This window comes from Erpetoichthys calabaricus, chromosome 9 (genome assembly GCF_900747795.2).
Source record: "Erpetoichthys calabaricus chromosome 9, fErpCal1.3, whole genome shotgun sequence".
In the NCBI taxonomy this organism is placed as follows: domain Eukaryota; kingdom Metazoa; phylum Chordata; class Cladistia; order Polypteriformes; family Polypteridae; genus Erpetoichthys; species Erpetoichthys calabaricus.
In genome coordinates, this window is record NC_041402.2 from 47,397,029 (window position 1) to 47,413,621 (window position 16,593).

The 16,593-nt window shown below is 39.3% G+C and overlaps 1 protein-coding gene across 2 annotated transcripts in view; it reads left to right on the forward strand.

Annotated features, from left to right (window-relative positions):
- The window catches only part of hydin (HYDIN axonemal central pair apparatus protein), a 365,478-nt gene that overhangs the window by 24,602 nt on the left and 324,283 nt on the right, over positions 1–16,593 (forward strand). For both annotated transcript variants that reach the window (XM_051931627.1, XM_028809423.2), the window contains exons 12-15: positions 184–327; positions 1,200–1,373; positions 9,529–9,702; positions 14,885–15,114. In XM_051931627.1, the coding sequence (XP_051787587.1) occupies positions 184–327; positions 1,200–1,373; positions 9,529–9,702; positions 14,885–15,114 (722 nt within the window). The remainder of the gene's footprint in view (positions 1–183; positions 328–1,199; positions 1,374–9,528; positions 9,703–14,884; positions 15,115–16,593) is intronic.

Here is a 16,593-nt window from a genome sequence, read left to right on the forward strand (position 1 = left end):
GCAAAGTTCATAGCAAAATACCATATTACCTTATGCAATAAGAGCATCTAAACAAAACATGCCAGCTATTCTGTTAATTCTCTCGTAAAGATCGCTACTTTGTTTTAAACTACTGAATTATTATAGTGTGGTGAAACCCTGTCATGAAAGACAAAAATGCAGCTAATGAATTTGATTTACCAGGTCCCAAGACAGATGTAAACGAAGATGGTGCTCCTCTGGAATCTGGGAGCATTCAAGAGCCCAGCACTATTTCTGGCCCTCAAGAGCAGGCTCCATTCCAGCCTGTAGCCGAAGAGACAGATGAGGCATTGAGGGAAGGAGAAAGTAAGAAGACATCTCCGGCTTCTCTCAAAGCACTACCTGTTGTTTATTTCAATATTTTCAGGTTTATTTGCTTCCCACACTAGGTTGTGCAGTTTTTACTTTGTTTTTGACGTCAGTTAGGGTTTTTATCGTTACTTTGTTTACATCTTCACATGCTATTTTATGTACCGATTCTCAGGCAATCCTCCCTGCTTTGAGGGTCTTGCTGTTGTCAGCATTGATGTTACGTTGCCACCACATGACATCTTCTTCTCATGTGTTTCCTAGCTTTGGATTGAAGGTTCCCTTTTTCTCTCCTGAGTATGTTTTGCATTAATTGTTTAGTCAAGGAAAGATTATTAGACCAAGGGCCTCATTTTTAACTGATTCTGGCTGGGAGCTTTTTGAGTTTGAAACTTGTTTGAAATTTGACCCCACACTGGTTATAGTTATTCTTTAGTCTCTTGCCTTTCAAATAATCTTATTACCCAGTCCATACATTCAGACAGCCTCCTGTCTGTTTCTTATCTACAGCCGTTTTAGATTATATTAGACAGAACTGTATATTACAATGTGTATGTGAAATATATTGTAGTAGCTTGTAGGTAGATGGACTTTGGAAGATTCTCTTGTGCTTCATTGTTAAAAATACTCCTTTTAAAGCTTAAGGATCACTGCTTCAGTACTGCATTAGATTACTTTATATTTTATAAATATTTAGGGACTGAACTGAAAGCACCAATATGATGCAATGTAAAGTTAGAACTTTGGCTGCACCCTTCTAAGAGATCCCAAAAAGGACTTTTATCGGCCTTTATTGTTATTCAAGATTTCTTTGTTAAAAAAAAAGTTCAGTTGTTAATTTAAATGTCTATTTGTTTTTCTCTCTACAGTGACAAAAACACAAATGGGAGCCTTAAGCACTAGTAACAGGGTGGGAGAAATCGACATGACCCCTGTGTCCAAAGCTAATGCCAGACACATGGGAGTTGACCTCTCCCTAGAAGGCAGCGCTGCGAGAAACAGAAGAGGCATAGCCATCATTGTACATGGTGGTCCGCTGTCAGGTAAATTGTGTAAATCACACCATTTGAGCAGTGGTGTATAGTAATAACGCAAAGTGAAGTTTATATTGCAGTAGTAATGGTGTTGTACCGTGTCAGCCATTATGATTGTAGTGAGAAGTCAAGCAAAATGTCACCTTTTGTTTACTAACTAAAATGATTGCAATATGCAAGTGCTCAAGGCTACCTGCCTCAAAAGCTTACATAAATGAGTCAGTGTATTTTCACCATGGTGGTCTCTGTTACTGGCTCATCTATTTTTACATTACTCTGTGATATTATTTTAAACACTTTATGAAAAAATTCAAATGAAGACGTGAAAAGGTTTGGGTATCCAACATAAATTAACCTTTCGTTGTAGTAAGTCAAGATGTATTGAAGAAAGAATATAGTGCATTGGGAAACACTGCTGCACAGAGGTACAGTAGTAACCTTCAAAACTGCATCTCAGTGGGGTTAACTGGCCACAGACAAGAGGAGAGGGCTCCACGTGGAGTGAGGTCATCCATGGATTCCCCTAGGGGCCTCTCCTTGGGACCGTTACTTTTTCTGATTTACATTAATGACATTGATTCTGGCATAGTTAGAACATTTGTGAAATTTGCAGATGATATTTAAATTGGAGAAATGGCAGACACTGAGGAGGGAGTAAAAATAATTCAGAAAGACTTGAACAATCTTCAGAACTATAGCAACCTGCTATTCAGGGGTAAAAGGATCGCCAATTATGAATACAAGATAAGAGACTTTGACCTACAGGAAGCAGCCTCTGAAAATGATTTAGGGGTTTGTGTTGACACAAGATTTTTATTATCTGTGCACAGAGTGAATTAAAAACACAAATAAAATATTAGGTTATATCATTAAACTGCTGAATATAAATCGATGGACGTTTTGCTCTGACTGTATAATGCACTAAAAGTGGACTGCATCTGGAGTTTTGTGTGTAGTTCTGGTCACCATGCTATAAGAAAGACAAAAGACATAGCAGCACATGAAGCTGTGCAGAGGAGCGCAACCAGTGCATCCCAGGACATAGGGACATGACCCACTCTGACAGACTCGAACAGGTGAGACTGTTTGGGGACTTAATTCAGGTCTTCAGAATCCTCAAAGGCATTGATAAAGTAGATCCAGCAGAATTCTTTCAAATAAATTGTCAATCGTGAATTTGAGGACATCAGTGGAAATTAAGGAGGAGTGCATTTAAGACTGAAACCAGGAAGCACTTCTTTGCGTAAACTACCTAGACATGTAATTGAAGCAGAAAGCCTTGATGACCTTAAGGAGGTACCTGGATGAGATATTGAGGCAGCTTAGCTATTAGCTAAATAAGCAACGTTGAAGAACTAAATGGTCTCCTCTCATTTGTCCAATTTCTTATGTTCTTATTCACACTCTCATTTCATGACTGAAACCATGTTGGGCCTTTTCATGCCCTCTGATAATCTGGAAACCAGAAGGGGTGGAGAGGGAGGTAAGTTAGGGACGGGCTTACTGTTCCTCTCCTGGGATGTTCTCCATCTTAATAGAGATGAAACAGACAAACAAGTACACTGCAGGGTAAACCCTGTGTTCCCCATAAATTTGTTCCAATAAGGAGTACAACATTCTCAAACATAATCCATCCATCCATTATCCAACCCGCTATATCCTAACTACTGCTGGAGCCAATCCCAGCCAACACAGGGCGCACGGCAGGCACACACACACACACACACTAGGGACCATTTAGAATCACCAATGCACCTAACCTGCATGTCTTTGGACTGTGGGAGGAAATCAGAGTATCCAGAGGAAACCCACACAGACACGAGGAGAACATGCAAACTCCATGCAGGGAGGACCCGGGAGGCGAACCCAGGTCCCCAGGTCTCCCAACTGTGAGGCAGCAGCGCTACCCACTGCGCCGCCCTCTCAAACATAATTCAACTCTGAAATGGATTAAGCAGGCTTTGAAATTCATGATTGGGTGGGTTGTTTTAAAAAGATACCAAAGTCTTAAATAGGATAAATCTGAAAAAAAAAAAAACGTTTCGTAATTGCTGGGTAACCAGATGTTTGAACTATTTTTGGCAAGTATTGACCATCTTGTATACACATTCGTAATTGCTGCCATTTATTAAGGAATAGAAAACTTTTGAAAGAATATAAGTATTATAATAATCAATGGATAATATGAATTTAGAACATTAGCATAGTAGAATAAAAATGTAAAAATTACTGGCATACTACCAACAATCAGTAATTGAATAGTATAGAACTTAAACCAGGGGTCTCCAACCTTTTTTCTTCTGAGAGCTACTTTTACAAAATGAAAATGGCCGAGAGCTACTCATGTTTTCTAACGTTTATTCTCATAGCTTGTTTCAACCCAAACAAACTGAATAAGCTTTTTTTCCTGAACATTTACAAATTGTTGGTGTCCACAACTCACATTTTGCATTAAAACATCGCTAAAAATATTTAGTTCACCTACAAGTGGATTTTGTATGTCTGTATGCATTTTCACACTATTGAATTAAAACATGAATGCTGTCAAAACAAAATGCAATTGCAAATATGCAGATATTACTTATTCATTTGTCATTTTGTTACATGTCACTGTTTCACTTCACAAGAGTATTCACATGTCCAGTTGCATGTGTGATGTGTTTTTTAGTTAGTCAGATGACTGGCACTACATGGAGTCAACAAGAGAAGTGTATGGTGGAGTGTAGCCACTTAGGTTCACTCTTATGGACTCATTTAAATGTTCATCTGTTAGTCTTGTTGGGAACTTTAATTTCATGACATTCATGTCAGAAAAGGCAGACTCACAGAGGTATGTAGACCCAAACAAAGCAGACATTTTCAGAGCTGCTTGGTGAAGATTCTTATAGTTATCTGGCTCTACTAAGCTCCAGAAATGCTGAGAATGCTGTTGAGACTTTAACTACACATTATTTTGAAGCTTTACTAATATATAATATATAAAATCCAAAGTCTCACTGTCTGTATGTCTGTCTGCTTTTCACAAGAGAACTACTTAACGGATTTAGATCGGGTTTTTTTCTATATTTTGCTTGAACATTCTGGTTGATTTTGCGACTTCTCACATATCGCTATGTATCATAGTTCGCTCGCGGTACCGATTTATTTGCGCAAATCCGAGATCCACGCAATGGGCCAGGGCCTTCCTCACTCACTCGCCAGCTTTGGGGAGTGTTCCTTAACTCTGCTTAGCTAGCAAATGAGACAACAATTGAATTCAACTTTGTTTGATATTTAAAATAAAGTGTTACTTAGGTCTTGATGAGTTTGAGTCCGGAAATTCTCTTAAGTGTATGCCACATTGAAAACATAGATTGCAATTCAGATTGTGGATTGTGATTTTGTGTTAAAAGGATCGTGATATGATTTTTTGGAAAGATTGCCCACCCCTAATTTGATTAATCAAATTTTCAAATTTATGTAGAATTCATTAACCCTTTGGCGAGCTACTTGGAAAGGGGTTGCGAGCTACCGGTAGCTCGCGAGCAACGTGTTGGAGACCCCTGACTTAAACAAAACATACAACTACTACAAGGAAATTCTAAGTATCCAAAAACATGTAGAACTGTCCTTGTAGTTATTCTAGTTAGTTTATTTGATTAATAAACATCTGGTGGAATGTTCAAATCACGTCCCACTAAGAACATAATGTGATGAGGGTTGATAAATTTCAAGACAATATAGAAGTTCTTTAATGGCCCACATGTTTCAAGATTGAAGTCTCTTCCTCAAGACCAGTTACAATGCACTTATAAAACAGTTTTTTTTGTTTGTTTTTAGCAGAAATGAATACAGAGTTGCATAGTTTCATGCTAATAAGATGTGTACGACAGCATGGCAGCAGTCAGGAGCAGGAAGAAATTTTGGGGTACCACCATGGTCACCCTGTTTAATTTTAACAAAATGAAAAGCAAACAGGTAAATAACACACAACTGAAAAGACATTGATACAACTATCAGCCAACTACGATCTCAGCAATTCCTTCTTTCTCAGTTCTTTAGTTTTTAATAGATTTGAGTTCTGGTCTGCAATCAGGTGCCAATCAGACTTCCTGGGCTGCCGTTTTATATGGCGAATTGACTGGAAAGAATGGGACTTGCTGTGCATATCACAGTGGCCAGAAGTGCCCTCACTGGGTGTCTTTTCTGGGCAGGACACTGAAGAAAGGACAGGATACTGTTAGCGATTTTGAGCCCCCTCTCGCCTAGGAGTGGTTGTACTTACCTTACTCGAGCTTATCAGTGGACCACAGATACCCATGTATGACAAAAAATAACTACTGTGTACAGTAACAGTTGAAGGTGTGATCCAACAGAACTTTCATGGCTTTCCAAATGTCAATGTGTTATTTTATCCAGATGAAGTCCCTAAACTAAATTATACAGCATATCCCCTTAACTGGTTATACTTAGCAAAGCATAAGTGGAAGCTTACTCACTGGCATTATCGTATAGAAAGAGCATCATCAGCCAATGTCAGTAGTTCAGACAGGCTGACTGTAGGGCTGTCAAGAAATACCATACACAAACATTTCTTTTAAGTTTCTTATTTCTTGAGAGTTCTACAGTCCAATTTTGAAAAATTCTAATACTGATTGTTTTTACAGTAGTATGGCAATAATTTTGACATCTTTTTTTCCAGTAATGTTGTACATTTATATTATTTATTGACACTGTAAGAAATATATTCTTTCTAAAATTTCTGGCTGCTTTCTTAAATATGTTTTGATTATTTTTGGAACCTGTCTAGGAAATGTCAGAAAATTAACATTTAATTTAACAAGGATGGTGAGCAGTTGAGTGTAATGTAAAGGACTTGAGGGTGCCTACTGCCCACGCGCCCAGTCACTTTAGCTGTAGACATCAACAATCAGGTCTGAATTGGGCCTCACAGTTCATAAGGCTGGCGCTAAGCTAGCAGAATCATCTGACTCCTGAAATGTCAATGTACACATTTGTTATTGTTGAGCTTTATACTGTATTTGTCTGATACATTTATGCAACTTGACTTGAAAACACCAAACTTTTACAAGATATCTTAAAGTCAAGATCTGGTGCTCCCTGAACTTCTGGTCTCTCCTATCTCATTGGCAACTTTATCAATGTATGCATGCTTCTCTTTCATAAGAAAAAGTCCAGGATTATTGTGAAATTTAACTAAAACCAAATCACACCTGTGTCTCACATAAGAATACAGGTAACTTTCACATGGCCACACAGCAGATATGGCTGTCCATTCATCCCGGCCAATACCCCCAGGCTGCCAGATGGAGCCCTCCTTGCAGCATGGAGGTGCCCCGAATGCCAGCAGGGAATCATGGACAGTGGAGTTGTAATGCACAGCCCGGCTGGATACCATGGGGGCCGCCAGGAGTCGCTGCAGGGAGGCCCAGGGATTTATATTTTCCGTATAGCCCGGAAGTATTTCCAAGTCACGGGAACGGAAGAAATGATATACTTTCGGGCTGAAGAAAAAGAGAAGTTTTTACCTGACTCGGAAGTGCTGGATAATCACATGGACTGAGGGCTCGGAAGCACTTCCGGGTCGAGGACTATAAAGGACTGTGGGAGAACTCAGACAGATGAGCTGAGTTGGGAGGCAGGGTGGCTAAGCGTCTGGGAGTGGAGGATTATTGTGATTATAGTTTATTGATTGTTTATTAAGTATTGTGGAGTGGAGGGTGCTTTGTGCACTGTATTGTCTGAATAAAATAAGTATTTGGACTTTTATCTCGTGTCTGACGTCTGGTCTGAGGGTTCAAGGGAGCGAGAGCGATCTATCTGTCACAATAGATAGATAGATAGATAGATAGATAGATAGATAGATAGATAGATAGATAGATAGATAGATAGATAGATAGATAGATAGATAGATAGATAGATAGATAGATAGATAGATAGATAGATCAGTGACTGCCTGTCAAGATAATAACATAATGTGTTCATTATATTTGTATTTTAATAAACTGAACTATTATGAAATGTATTCTGTATAAAAATACAAATATCACAACTTTCTGAACCTCCATTACAGGAATTTGAGCCCATCCCAGTAGCTTTAGATGCCTTAAACCTTAAAGAGATGTGGATCTATGCCCATTTTAAGCTGCAATGCACGTTCTCAGTATCTGGAAGGAAGTATTAACCCAAACTGACAGCAGTGCAGCCTGATAATGAATGCCACACAGACAGTGAGCAGGCTGGCAATCTGCTTTCCTTACAGAAAATGTTCTCTTTCTCTTCACATCTGCACATTTATGTTAAACTGCCTGCTGCCAGTGAACTCTTTGCTTTTTTCTGTTTATGGATTTTGACTCACTAGGTTTCTGTATAGCTGATCTTTTGTTCTTTTATAACATTGACTAGCCGTGTGCGCCCAACTACGTTGCCTGTGTTAAAGTTGTCTGTGAAGGGCTCCCTGTTTAAACGCGGCTGCCAGTCGTGAACTGGGCCCTTCGTCGCACAGCATTATGATTTTTTATAAGGGAAACAAAATTACAAAACAAAACCCTTAGACATTGATTCGATAGGAACAGCCTACTCGGAATCACTGTCCGAATAGTAATTATGTGGTGGTGGAGGAGCATTTCTGCTTCCCTCCGTTCACAGTCCGTCTCGTTTTCATGACGCTGTCGTTTCCTCTCAAGATCTCTTCTCAACCTTTCTCCAATCTCGCAGGTTGCTTTGTGGCAATCCAAAGAGTAAGGAAGAACCAATGCTTCTTTCTTGAACTCCAGACGCCGACTGATGGAAAATCACAGAAGTGTGCCCAACTTATATACTCTGACTGCCGACTCCAAGAAGTGGGTGAACATTCGATTTGGATGAAGTGCTGCCAACGACGGTTGATAGAAACACAAAAAACCACAGTCTCGACAATGAAGCAGGTGTCGACGCCAGATCTAAACACAAAGCACAGTGTCGATGCCAGATCTAAACACAAAGAATGGTATCGACAGTGTTTCTAAACAAAAGTAACAACCAAGGTGTTGTGTATTCAGCCAGTACAAACAGCACGTAGTCTCCTTTAGTTCAATCCTCTTTAATCACCACACTCCAACCTCATCCAACGATCCTCCCCCTCACTTCCTCTCCACGTCCATCACTACTGCCCTCTACTGAACACAGCAGGAACACCACACAAGGCAGTGAATTCACGGAAAAACAAAGATCAAGATCCAAATGAAGATTATATATAAAGATGTGATGTAAATGATGAATCACAACATTGTAAGGCTGCATCAAGGTAGATTGTGTAGATTGATTATATTATATTGTATTGTAGATTGATAATATGAATTATGTGCTACTTTTTTACACTTTCAATTAACTTTTAAATTTCTGAAGCTAAATCACTGCCGTGCCTAACTGAGTCTTTGTTATATTTGCTAACAAAAGACATTTAAAAAACAGCAATTTCCTCAGATTCCACACCCTGTCAGTATGTGGTAAACTCAAGCAATCGAAACTCAAATTCTCATTCGTAATATAGGGAACACTTTCTCAAATTGTTGAAGAGAAAGGACTCAATGTAGACTATGCCAAAGTTTTTTTCTTTATTTAAAGTCGTCAGAGTAGGGCTCCATGTAAACATACGGTATAAGCCAGTTATTTTATCATATTTGATGCTCTTCCCTGGGTTGCAGACTAGAACCGATTTGAACACTTTGAACCCCTCCTTGGCAGGATTGCTGCCCTTTTAATGGCCAGAGTGAACTGAGCTCTTTTATTTTCATCCCTCTCTTATAGCAGTCTTAGCTGTTATGACCAATCAGAGTACAGCGTCCTTTGCATGTGATGTTACCGGGTCACTGATGGCTCCTTTCTGAGATATGTCCTACTGTGGATGGTTCTGCTCCTCCCCTGCAAACAGAACAGAACAAGCTTTGAGGTTCTTAGCGCCCCCTGATGGCCACCATGCAGTTTACCTTTTACTTCTGATTCTTGCCTCACTGTAAGACGAGCCAAACTGTAACAACCCACTAAACGCCTTTCATTTATTGCCTCCAGCAGACCAACTCAGAGCTCTGTACATATCAAACATTTTGGAAATAATTTTATTTTAGCAGTTCTTCTTTTTTCTTGCATATTTACTTTTTTATATTATGTTTTCTTTGTTCAACAGGGAAGACCAGCACAGCAGTAACTCTGGCAAAACACTATGGTATACCTTGTTTGAATATTGATGGTATTGTCCTTGAGGCAGTAGCAAATGGGAGCACCGTGGCAGGGCTTCAGGCCCGAGAGCTTTGTGCAAAGGCAGCACAAGAGCAGGCGCAGAAGAAGGCTGAGGAGGCAGGTTGGTACTGGGCTTTTTATTTTATTGTTTGAGCGCATCAGCTGTCAAACTGTTGAATTCAAAATCACTAAGTGAGCTAGCATGGAGACTATGCCCTACATTTATATGAATTTAACTTAATAAAACGCTGTACAATCCCTGCTTTCAAATACTTTTTAATCAATAAAGAGCATGAACCACAAGCATATTATGGTAGATCTGCTAATCTGGACAATGAAAAGCTTTATGAGGACAAGCATGCTTACTGTGATATGAATATATTGAAAAAAATCTCCAGGATTTTAGAATATAATACCTGTTTAAATATGCCTATCTTTTTTTAGAAAATAATTTGATGTATTTTCCCTTTTAATGCCATCCTCTAATGATTCCTAATGTGACTTCCATTTGTAGGTGTGTCATTGGTAGACCTAAATTGCTCTTTGTCTATTGCTCATCTCCTTTATCAACTTTACGTAGGAATAATTTCTACTACTTTGTGGTATTTTAGAATGCAGCATCGAAGATTTGTATTCAGTTTCACGCTTGACCATTTCAGAGTGGACATTTCTGAGGAAAAAAGTGGGAAATTGGGTTGCTGAACACATACCACCATACTTCATCTATCTATCTATCTATCTATCTATCTATCTATCTATCTATCTATCTATCTATCTATCTATCTATCTATCTATCTATCTATCTATCTATCTATCTATCTATCTGATTACCCCAAGTCTAATAAATTAACAATCCATTTAAGATTCTAAAAGAATGACCTAAAAATACAAGAAGTCAGTAACAATACAGAATTTAAAATCAGTCTATGGTAGTTGTTTAAAAATATACACAGAGTGTGTCTAACATGGGATGAAAGAGTCCAGAGTTAAAAAGTCCACAGAGAACCCGTTCAAGAAAGGCCAGAAGGTGCAGGTTTTCTAATTGCTGGCTGTTTACTCAGGTCTTCTTATTGCTGGCAGGTTAATCAGTGTTTTCTCACACAGTTCACATTCTGAATTCTCTTTTTTCAGTTCATTTTCTTATTTTATATATTGATTTAAACAGTTCAGTATTATGAGTTTTGATCATTAAAATGGCTTATTTTTATACCGATTCAACTGACTTGCCTGGTGTTACGTATTTCCATGCTTGTCCTGAGCAGAAAGCAGTGCAAGCTCTTAAGTGTGAGGAGTTCTCAATTTACTTTTAACAGGTTACAGTAATCCCTCCTCCATCTCGGGGGTTGCGTTCCAGAGCCACCCGCGAAATAAGAAAATCCGCGAAGTAGAAACCATATGTTTATATGGTTATTTTTATATTGTCATGCTTGGGTCACAGATTTGCGCAGAAACACAGGAGGTTGTAGAGAGACAGGAACGTTATTCAAACACTGCAAACAAACATTTGTCTCTTTTTCAAAAGTTTAAACTGTGCTCCATGACAAGACAGAGATGACAGTTCTGTCTCACAATTAAAAGAATGCAAACATATTTTCCTCTTCAAAGGAAACAGAGAGGAAAGCAAACAAATCAATAGGGCTGTTTGGCTCTTAAGTATGCGAAGCACCGCGGCACAAAGCTGTTGAAGGCAGCAGCTCACACCCCCTCCGTCAGGAGCAGGGAGAGAGATAGAGAGAGAGAGAGACAGAGAAAAACAAAGTCAAAAATCAATACGTGCCCTTTGAGCTTTTAAGTATGTGAAGCACCATGCAGCATGTCGCTTCACTAAGCAGCTGCACAGAAGATAGCAACGTGAAGATAATCTTTCAGCATTTTTAGACAAGCGTCCATATCATCTAGGTGTGCGAACAGTCCCCCTGCTCACACCCCCTACGTCAGGATCAGAGAAAGGCAGCGCAAGAGAGAGAGAGAAAGTAAGTTGGGTTTCTTCTCAGCCATCTGCCAATAGCGTCCCTTGTATGAAATCAACTGGGCAAACCAACTGAGAAAGCGTGTACCAGAAATTAAAAGACCCATTGTCCTCAGAAATCCGCGAACCAGCAAAAAATCCGCGATATATATTTAAATATGCTTACATATAAAATCCGCGATAGAGTGAAGCCGCGAAAGGCGAAGCGCGATATAGCGAGGGATCACTGTATTATTATTTAACAGGTTTATTGTCGAAGTTAAGATACCAGTTAATTATTTCTGAAATGTACTGATGTATTAAGAGCTTAAATGAATACTCCACCCAAAAATATTACAATAAAACCTCGATTATCTGTCACTCAATTAACCGTCAGTGTCTATTAACTGTTAGGACCAATGAAAATAAACTGTGCCTGCCAGCACCTACTGTATTACTACTGCCGTGTGGTACGCTGCAAGCTCTGCACATTAGAACAATTCTTCGCTGTGCTTGTGCGCAGTGTTCTTACCCAGCAGCACGCGTCATGCAGCATTTTGAAATCACAGTGTTGGTTTCTTTGTTCTAAAATAGGGGTTTATGAGATCTGCCAATCATTGCATTCTGTTTTTATTTACATTTTACACAGTGTCCCAACTTTTTTGGAATTGGGGTTGTGTTTATAATTGACATTCCTTAAGCCCATGTGTAGCACTTTTTTTGCAAGTGTCCAAATCATCTTGAATTGTTTTGATACCTCTCTCTTCAGTGTCTGTCATCTCCTGGGTATTAAAACCAACCAACACCTGAAATAAACAATAATGGCATCATAGTAAAACAGATATAAACATTCATAAATACACTTCAGGTGAATGTATAATCAAAAGACTTGAATTTCTCATGAATAAGAATCCTTATCTAGAGGAACTTAGAATTGAGAAGCACAGGAAAGAGGTCAGAAAAAAATTTAAAGTAATCCCAGTTGATAACACCGGGAGGCAGTGTTTCATATGTTTTGCATCTTTTACATTTTTTTTTTTGTTTATTACCAACTTTTCTGGTGACCCCATTGTCTGTTTTGTTTTTATGATCAGCACTATTGTGTATTTTTCTTTGCATAGATGGGCCATATTTTGTATAGTCTCTAAGCACCTGGCCATGCACACAATATCTTGTATCCTCATGCTTCAGTTATATAAGAGTGCAGCACACAGCTTCTAGCGTCCAAAGTTTTGGATTTGTAAATAAATGATAAACTTTATGTGTAGTGTTAGTTAAAGGTAATTAATACAAAGTAAGTTCTTCTGGTTTGGTACATCCCGATCTGATTCGTAACTGCCCTACTCAAGCTCTTTAGCTGCCTCCCATGCACACGTGTGTGACACATATCATAATCTCTTGGATAAATAGCGTGTTTTCCGCATTCAACTTCTACGACTGACATTATAAAATACCGGAAATTATACAGTAAAATCAAGCCCCGACTTATCCGTGGGAGAACTTAAACGAGTATATACAGTAATTTCCCTTCTCTTTAACCTTATGGACAGCTTTCTTCTACAAGTATTCATAACACTTATGGCTGTCTGTTCACCCATGCAGAATTCTTCAGCTACAGGAATAATCCATTCTTTGAGTTGAGCTCTGAAAGCAAGGACCTCCTTACCATAGATTTTGTTTATGTGGGATTACTTTAATCATAAAGGAATACAAGACTGCAGTCAGACACAGTTCTGAAGATGAGCCCAGATGTCTGGTTCAGGGTTTAGTATAGTAACAGCTACTGCATGTTTATAACAGTAAGTGTTGTCCAAATGTTGAAATCAGTAACAAAAAAAAACTCAGCTCTGATATTTTTAAAGTGGATACAAAAAATAGGAATTGAAAATGAGCTCCACAAAGTTCAAGTCAAAGCAACATGCTTTGGCCACCAGTGTCCTCTTGCACTGCTCACATTTACAAAGTCAAATGATAGATGGCCCTGACCTGGCCTCTGAGCCAGCACAGAACATTTAGTTTACAAGAAGTCTTACTTTTTTCCTTGCAGTGCTTATTAACAGTGTTTCCATTTTATTTTTATACAGCATTGAATTACAATGCATTTTATTTTAGACAACATTGCAAAGATCTGTTTTCACTTTAATCAATGACAAAAATAGCCAAATTAAATACACTGTGGTTCACTGTATAATAATGTTTCCACCACTTTTTGGTCTCAGCCAAAATAAAAAAAACAACATATACATTTAAACTCCATCAGTCCTCACCCTTAAACCAAAACTAAAGTTGTTTTTTTGTTTGTCTTTATTTAAACATCTACCAGTGCTAAGCCTTTGTTATTTTCTTATTTAGCTGACTACAACATTTGAGACCAGTTGTTTTTCCAATCAGAACACAGGCAGGTGAAGTGACTTACCCGAAGTCATTTAGTGTCAGAAGTGGGATTTGTTTTGTGCTGGTCCCAGTGCTTTTCTTGCAATCCACTGAGTATAAGTAAGAGGCCCCGAATATTCTGTTGTAACTCCCGTTAGGATGAAGCAATCTGAACCAAAAAAAATATGCTATATACCTTGATGTATGTGTAATGAATTGTATTACATGTGATGCTGGAAGAGGTTTCCAGACACATTTCGATGCGGCGCTCCATTTTCCTGAACTTATCGGCAAGTGTCTCGGGGGAATAGCAACAATTTCATGTTGGATGTTCTCCTTCAAATCTTCCACAGTGCAAGGCTTCTTCCGATAGACTTTTCCTTTGAGCATACCCCAAAGGAAGAAGTCTGGTGGTGTCAGATCCGGTGACCGTGGTGGCCGAAACCCCTTTGAAATTACCCTGTTGCCGAAGAAGGACTCTATTTCTACCATGCTCCTTGCCGATGTGTGACACGTTGCTCCATCTTGCTAGAAGTAACCTTCCGTTAACTCGCGATCATCCAGTTGATTCTGACATCACTTAAACAATTTGGTGACCCAATAGGTTTGTAGCATGAAGACGTGCTGCTCAATACTGTACACCACCATCCTGATGAGAAGTCGAGTAACTGAATGAAGGGGTATGGGCAGTATGCACCCAGAAGTTGTGAACGAAGGTTAAACGTCACAACAGCTGTCCGGCACCTACCTCATCGCTCCGACGCTGGGGCATCCTGGCGTGTTCGTGTCTCCATATACTTAGGAGCACATTGCGCATTGTTTCAGTCAGATTACTTTGTCCTATCGAGAGTTATTACAGAATATTCGGGGTCTCTTTCAAATGAATCTCCCTGTACTTTATGTTTGTAATTTACTGCACAACCACCAACACTACACCTAAACGAGCTTTATCTGTGTAATCAATGCTTTTGTCTCTCAGCAGCTACTCATGCAATGGATACTTTGGCCAGTCAGGCTCAAGGTGCCGATTTCCTCAGTGTGGAAGCAGTAACCAAGCATACTTCTGAAGGAAGTCAAGCCAGTGAAGCGAAGGTGGGTCCGCACTCTGCAGTCTCCGGACGAAATAAAGTCAGTACGGCTGGTACCAAAGGAAGAACGGAGCACTCCTTGATTCAAAAGCAACATTCATCTGAACCTACTGCTGCATCGCAGGTAATCTGTCAGTGTAGTCATTGTATCAATCCCAAGCCCCATTTGTGGTTTCAGTTAATGCATCAGTTTAGAAGCACTCCAATAAACAAAAGGGTGGCATGATTGTGCTGCAAAGTTTTATTTTCACAGTACTGTATGAGGAACTAAGTTCATCTGAACCCCTGATTATCAATCACTTAAACTGTCAACCACCTTATCACAACTCACACACAAGATGGACGATTTTGATCTTTGAACGTAATGCCTTCCCTGAACTGAAGGAAAAATAAATATTTTATTATCTGTGATGACGTACATTTGTCATAGATAAGAATGAGCAGTATTAATGTGACAAATAAAATGTGCAGTATTTAGAGGCCAACAACTAATACACACTTTGTGCAATACGTTTAAAAAAGAAAATATTTCCTCCTCTGCTCACACTTGTTTTAACAGATTTTCTGAATCTTGTAGCTTTGGATTACTTCAGTTTACATCTAACGCCTGCTACTCAGCCCACTCAATCCAGTTCAAGGTTGGGAAAGCTGGTGTTTATCCCAGCAGCTTTGGGCTCAAATTGGAGCCATTACTGGAGTGGATTGTAGTCCACCATTCTGTTCGATCACACACTCACACCCACTCACACACGTCATTGACATTTTCTGGGATGTGAAAGGAAACTACCGACGTGAGGAAAGCATGCGAACTTGACGATGGTCGTGCTGGGGCTGGATCATGGAACTGAGAAGCAGCAGCACTGACCACTGTCCCAGCGTATTGTCTGGCAGATTCTATCAAGATTGATGATTCAGTTGAATTTGTTTTGTAATGCATTTGCCATTGATATCATCAGAGTGCTTTTACACATATTGGCGTAGATAAAATTACACAAAAAATGTCATTCGGTTAAAGCAGAAACATCATGTATTTTGGGTTACATTTTAAATTAGGTTACGAAGGCTCCTAATAGTAGGATTAGTAAATGATAATGAGTAAATAATGAAATATAACCTCTGAGGCCCCATAATCCTTGGAAAAGGGCAGGTCTTCTGGGTCAAATCAGTTGGCTGGCTAGTCCATACCTGAACATTTTAAGCTGTTCTTTGGTACACAGAGGTGTCCAGCATTGTGCTGGGATGTAGCAAAGATCTCACTGTGGAGAGGTCCATGTCTCCCATCCAATCTGTGGTCCCATTCTAAAGAAGTTAGTTGGAATAACTTGGTGAAAACCACAAAAACAGTGTGCTCCATCAAAGGGCCAATGCAAAAGAAAGTGATTCCTACTTGTTAGTGGTTTGAACAAGGAGGAAGGTCTTACTGATGCTCAAATGCTGCTGCTGTGCTGTACCCAGACTTACGCAAATGCTACTGCTGAGCAGTGACGAGTACAACATTTTAAATATTGTGACCCTTATCTGTGGTAAAATGATAAAAAAAGTTTTAAAAGGCTGATGTAGAGTTTTAATAGCCAGACTTCCTCTCATAGTCTGCTTTCTTCTC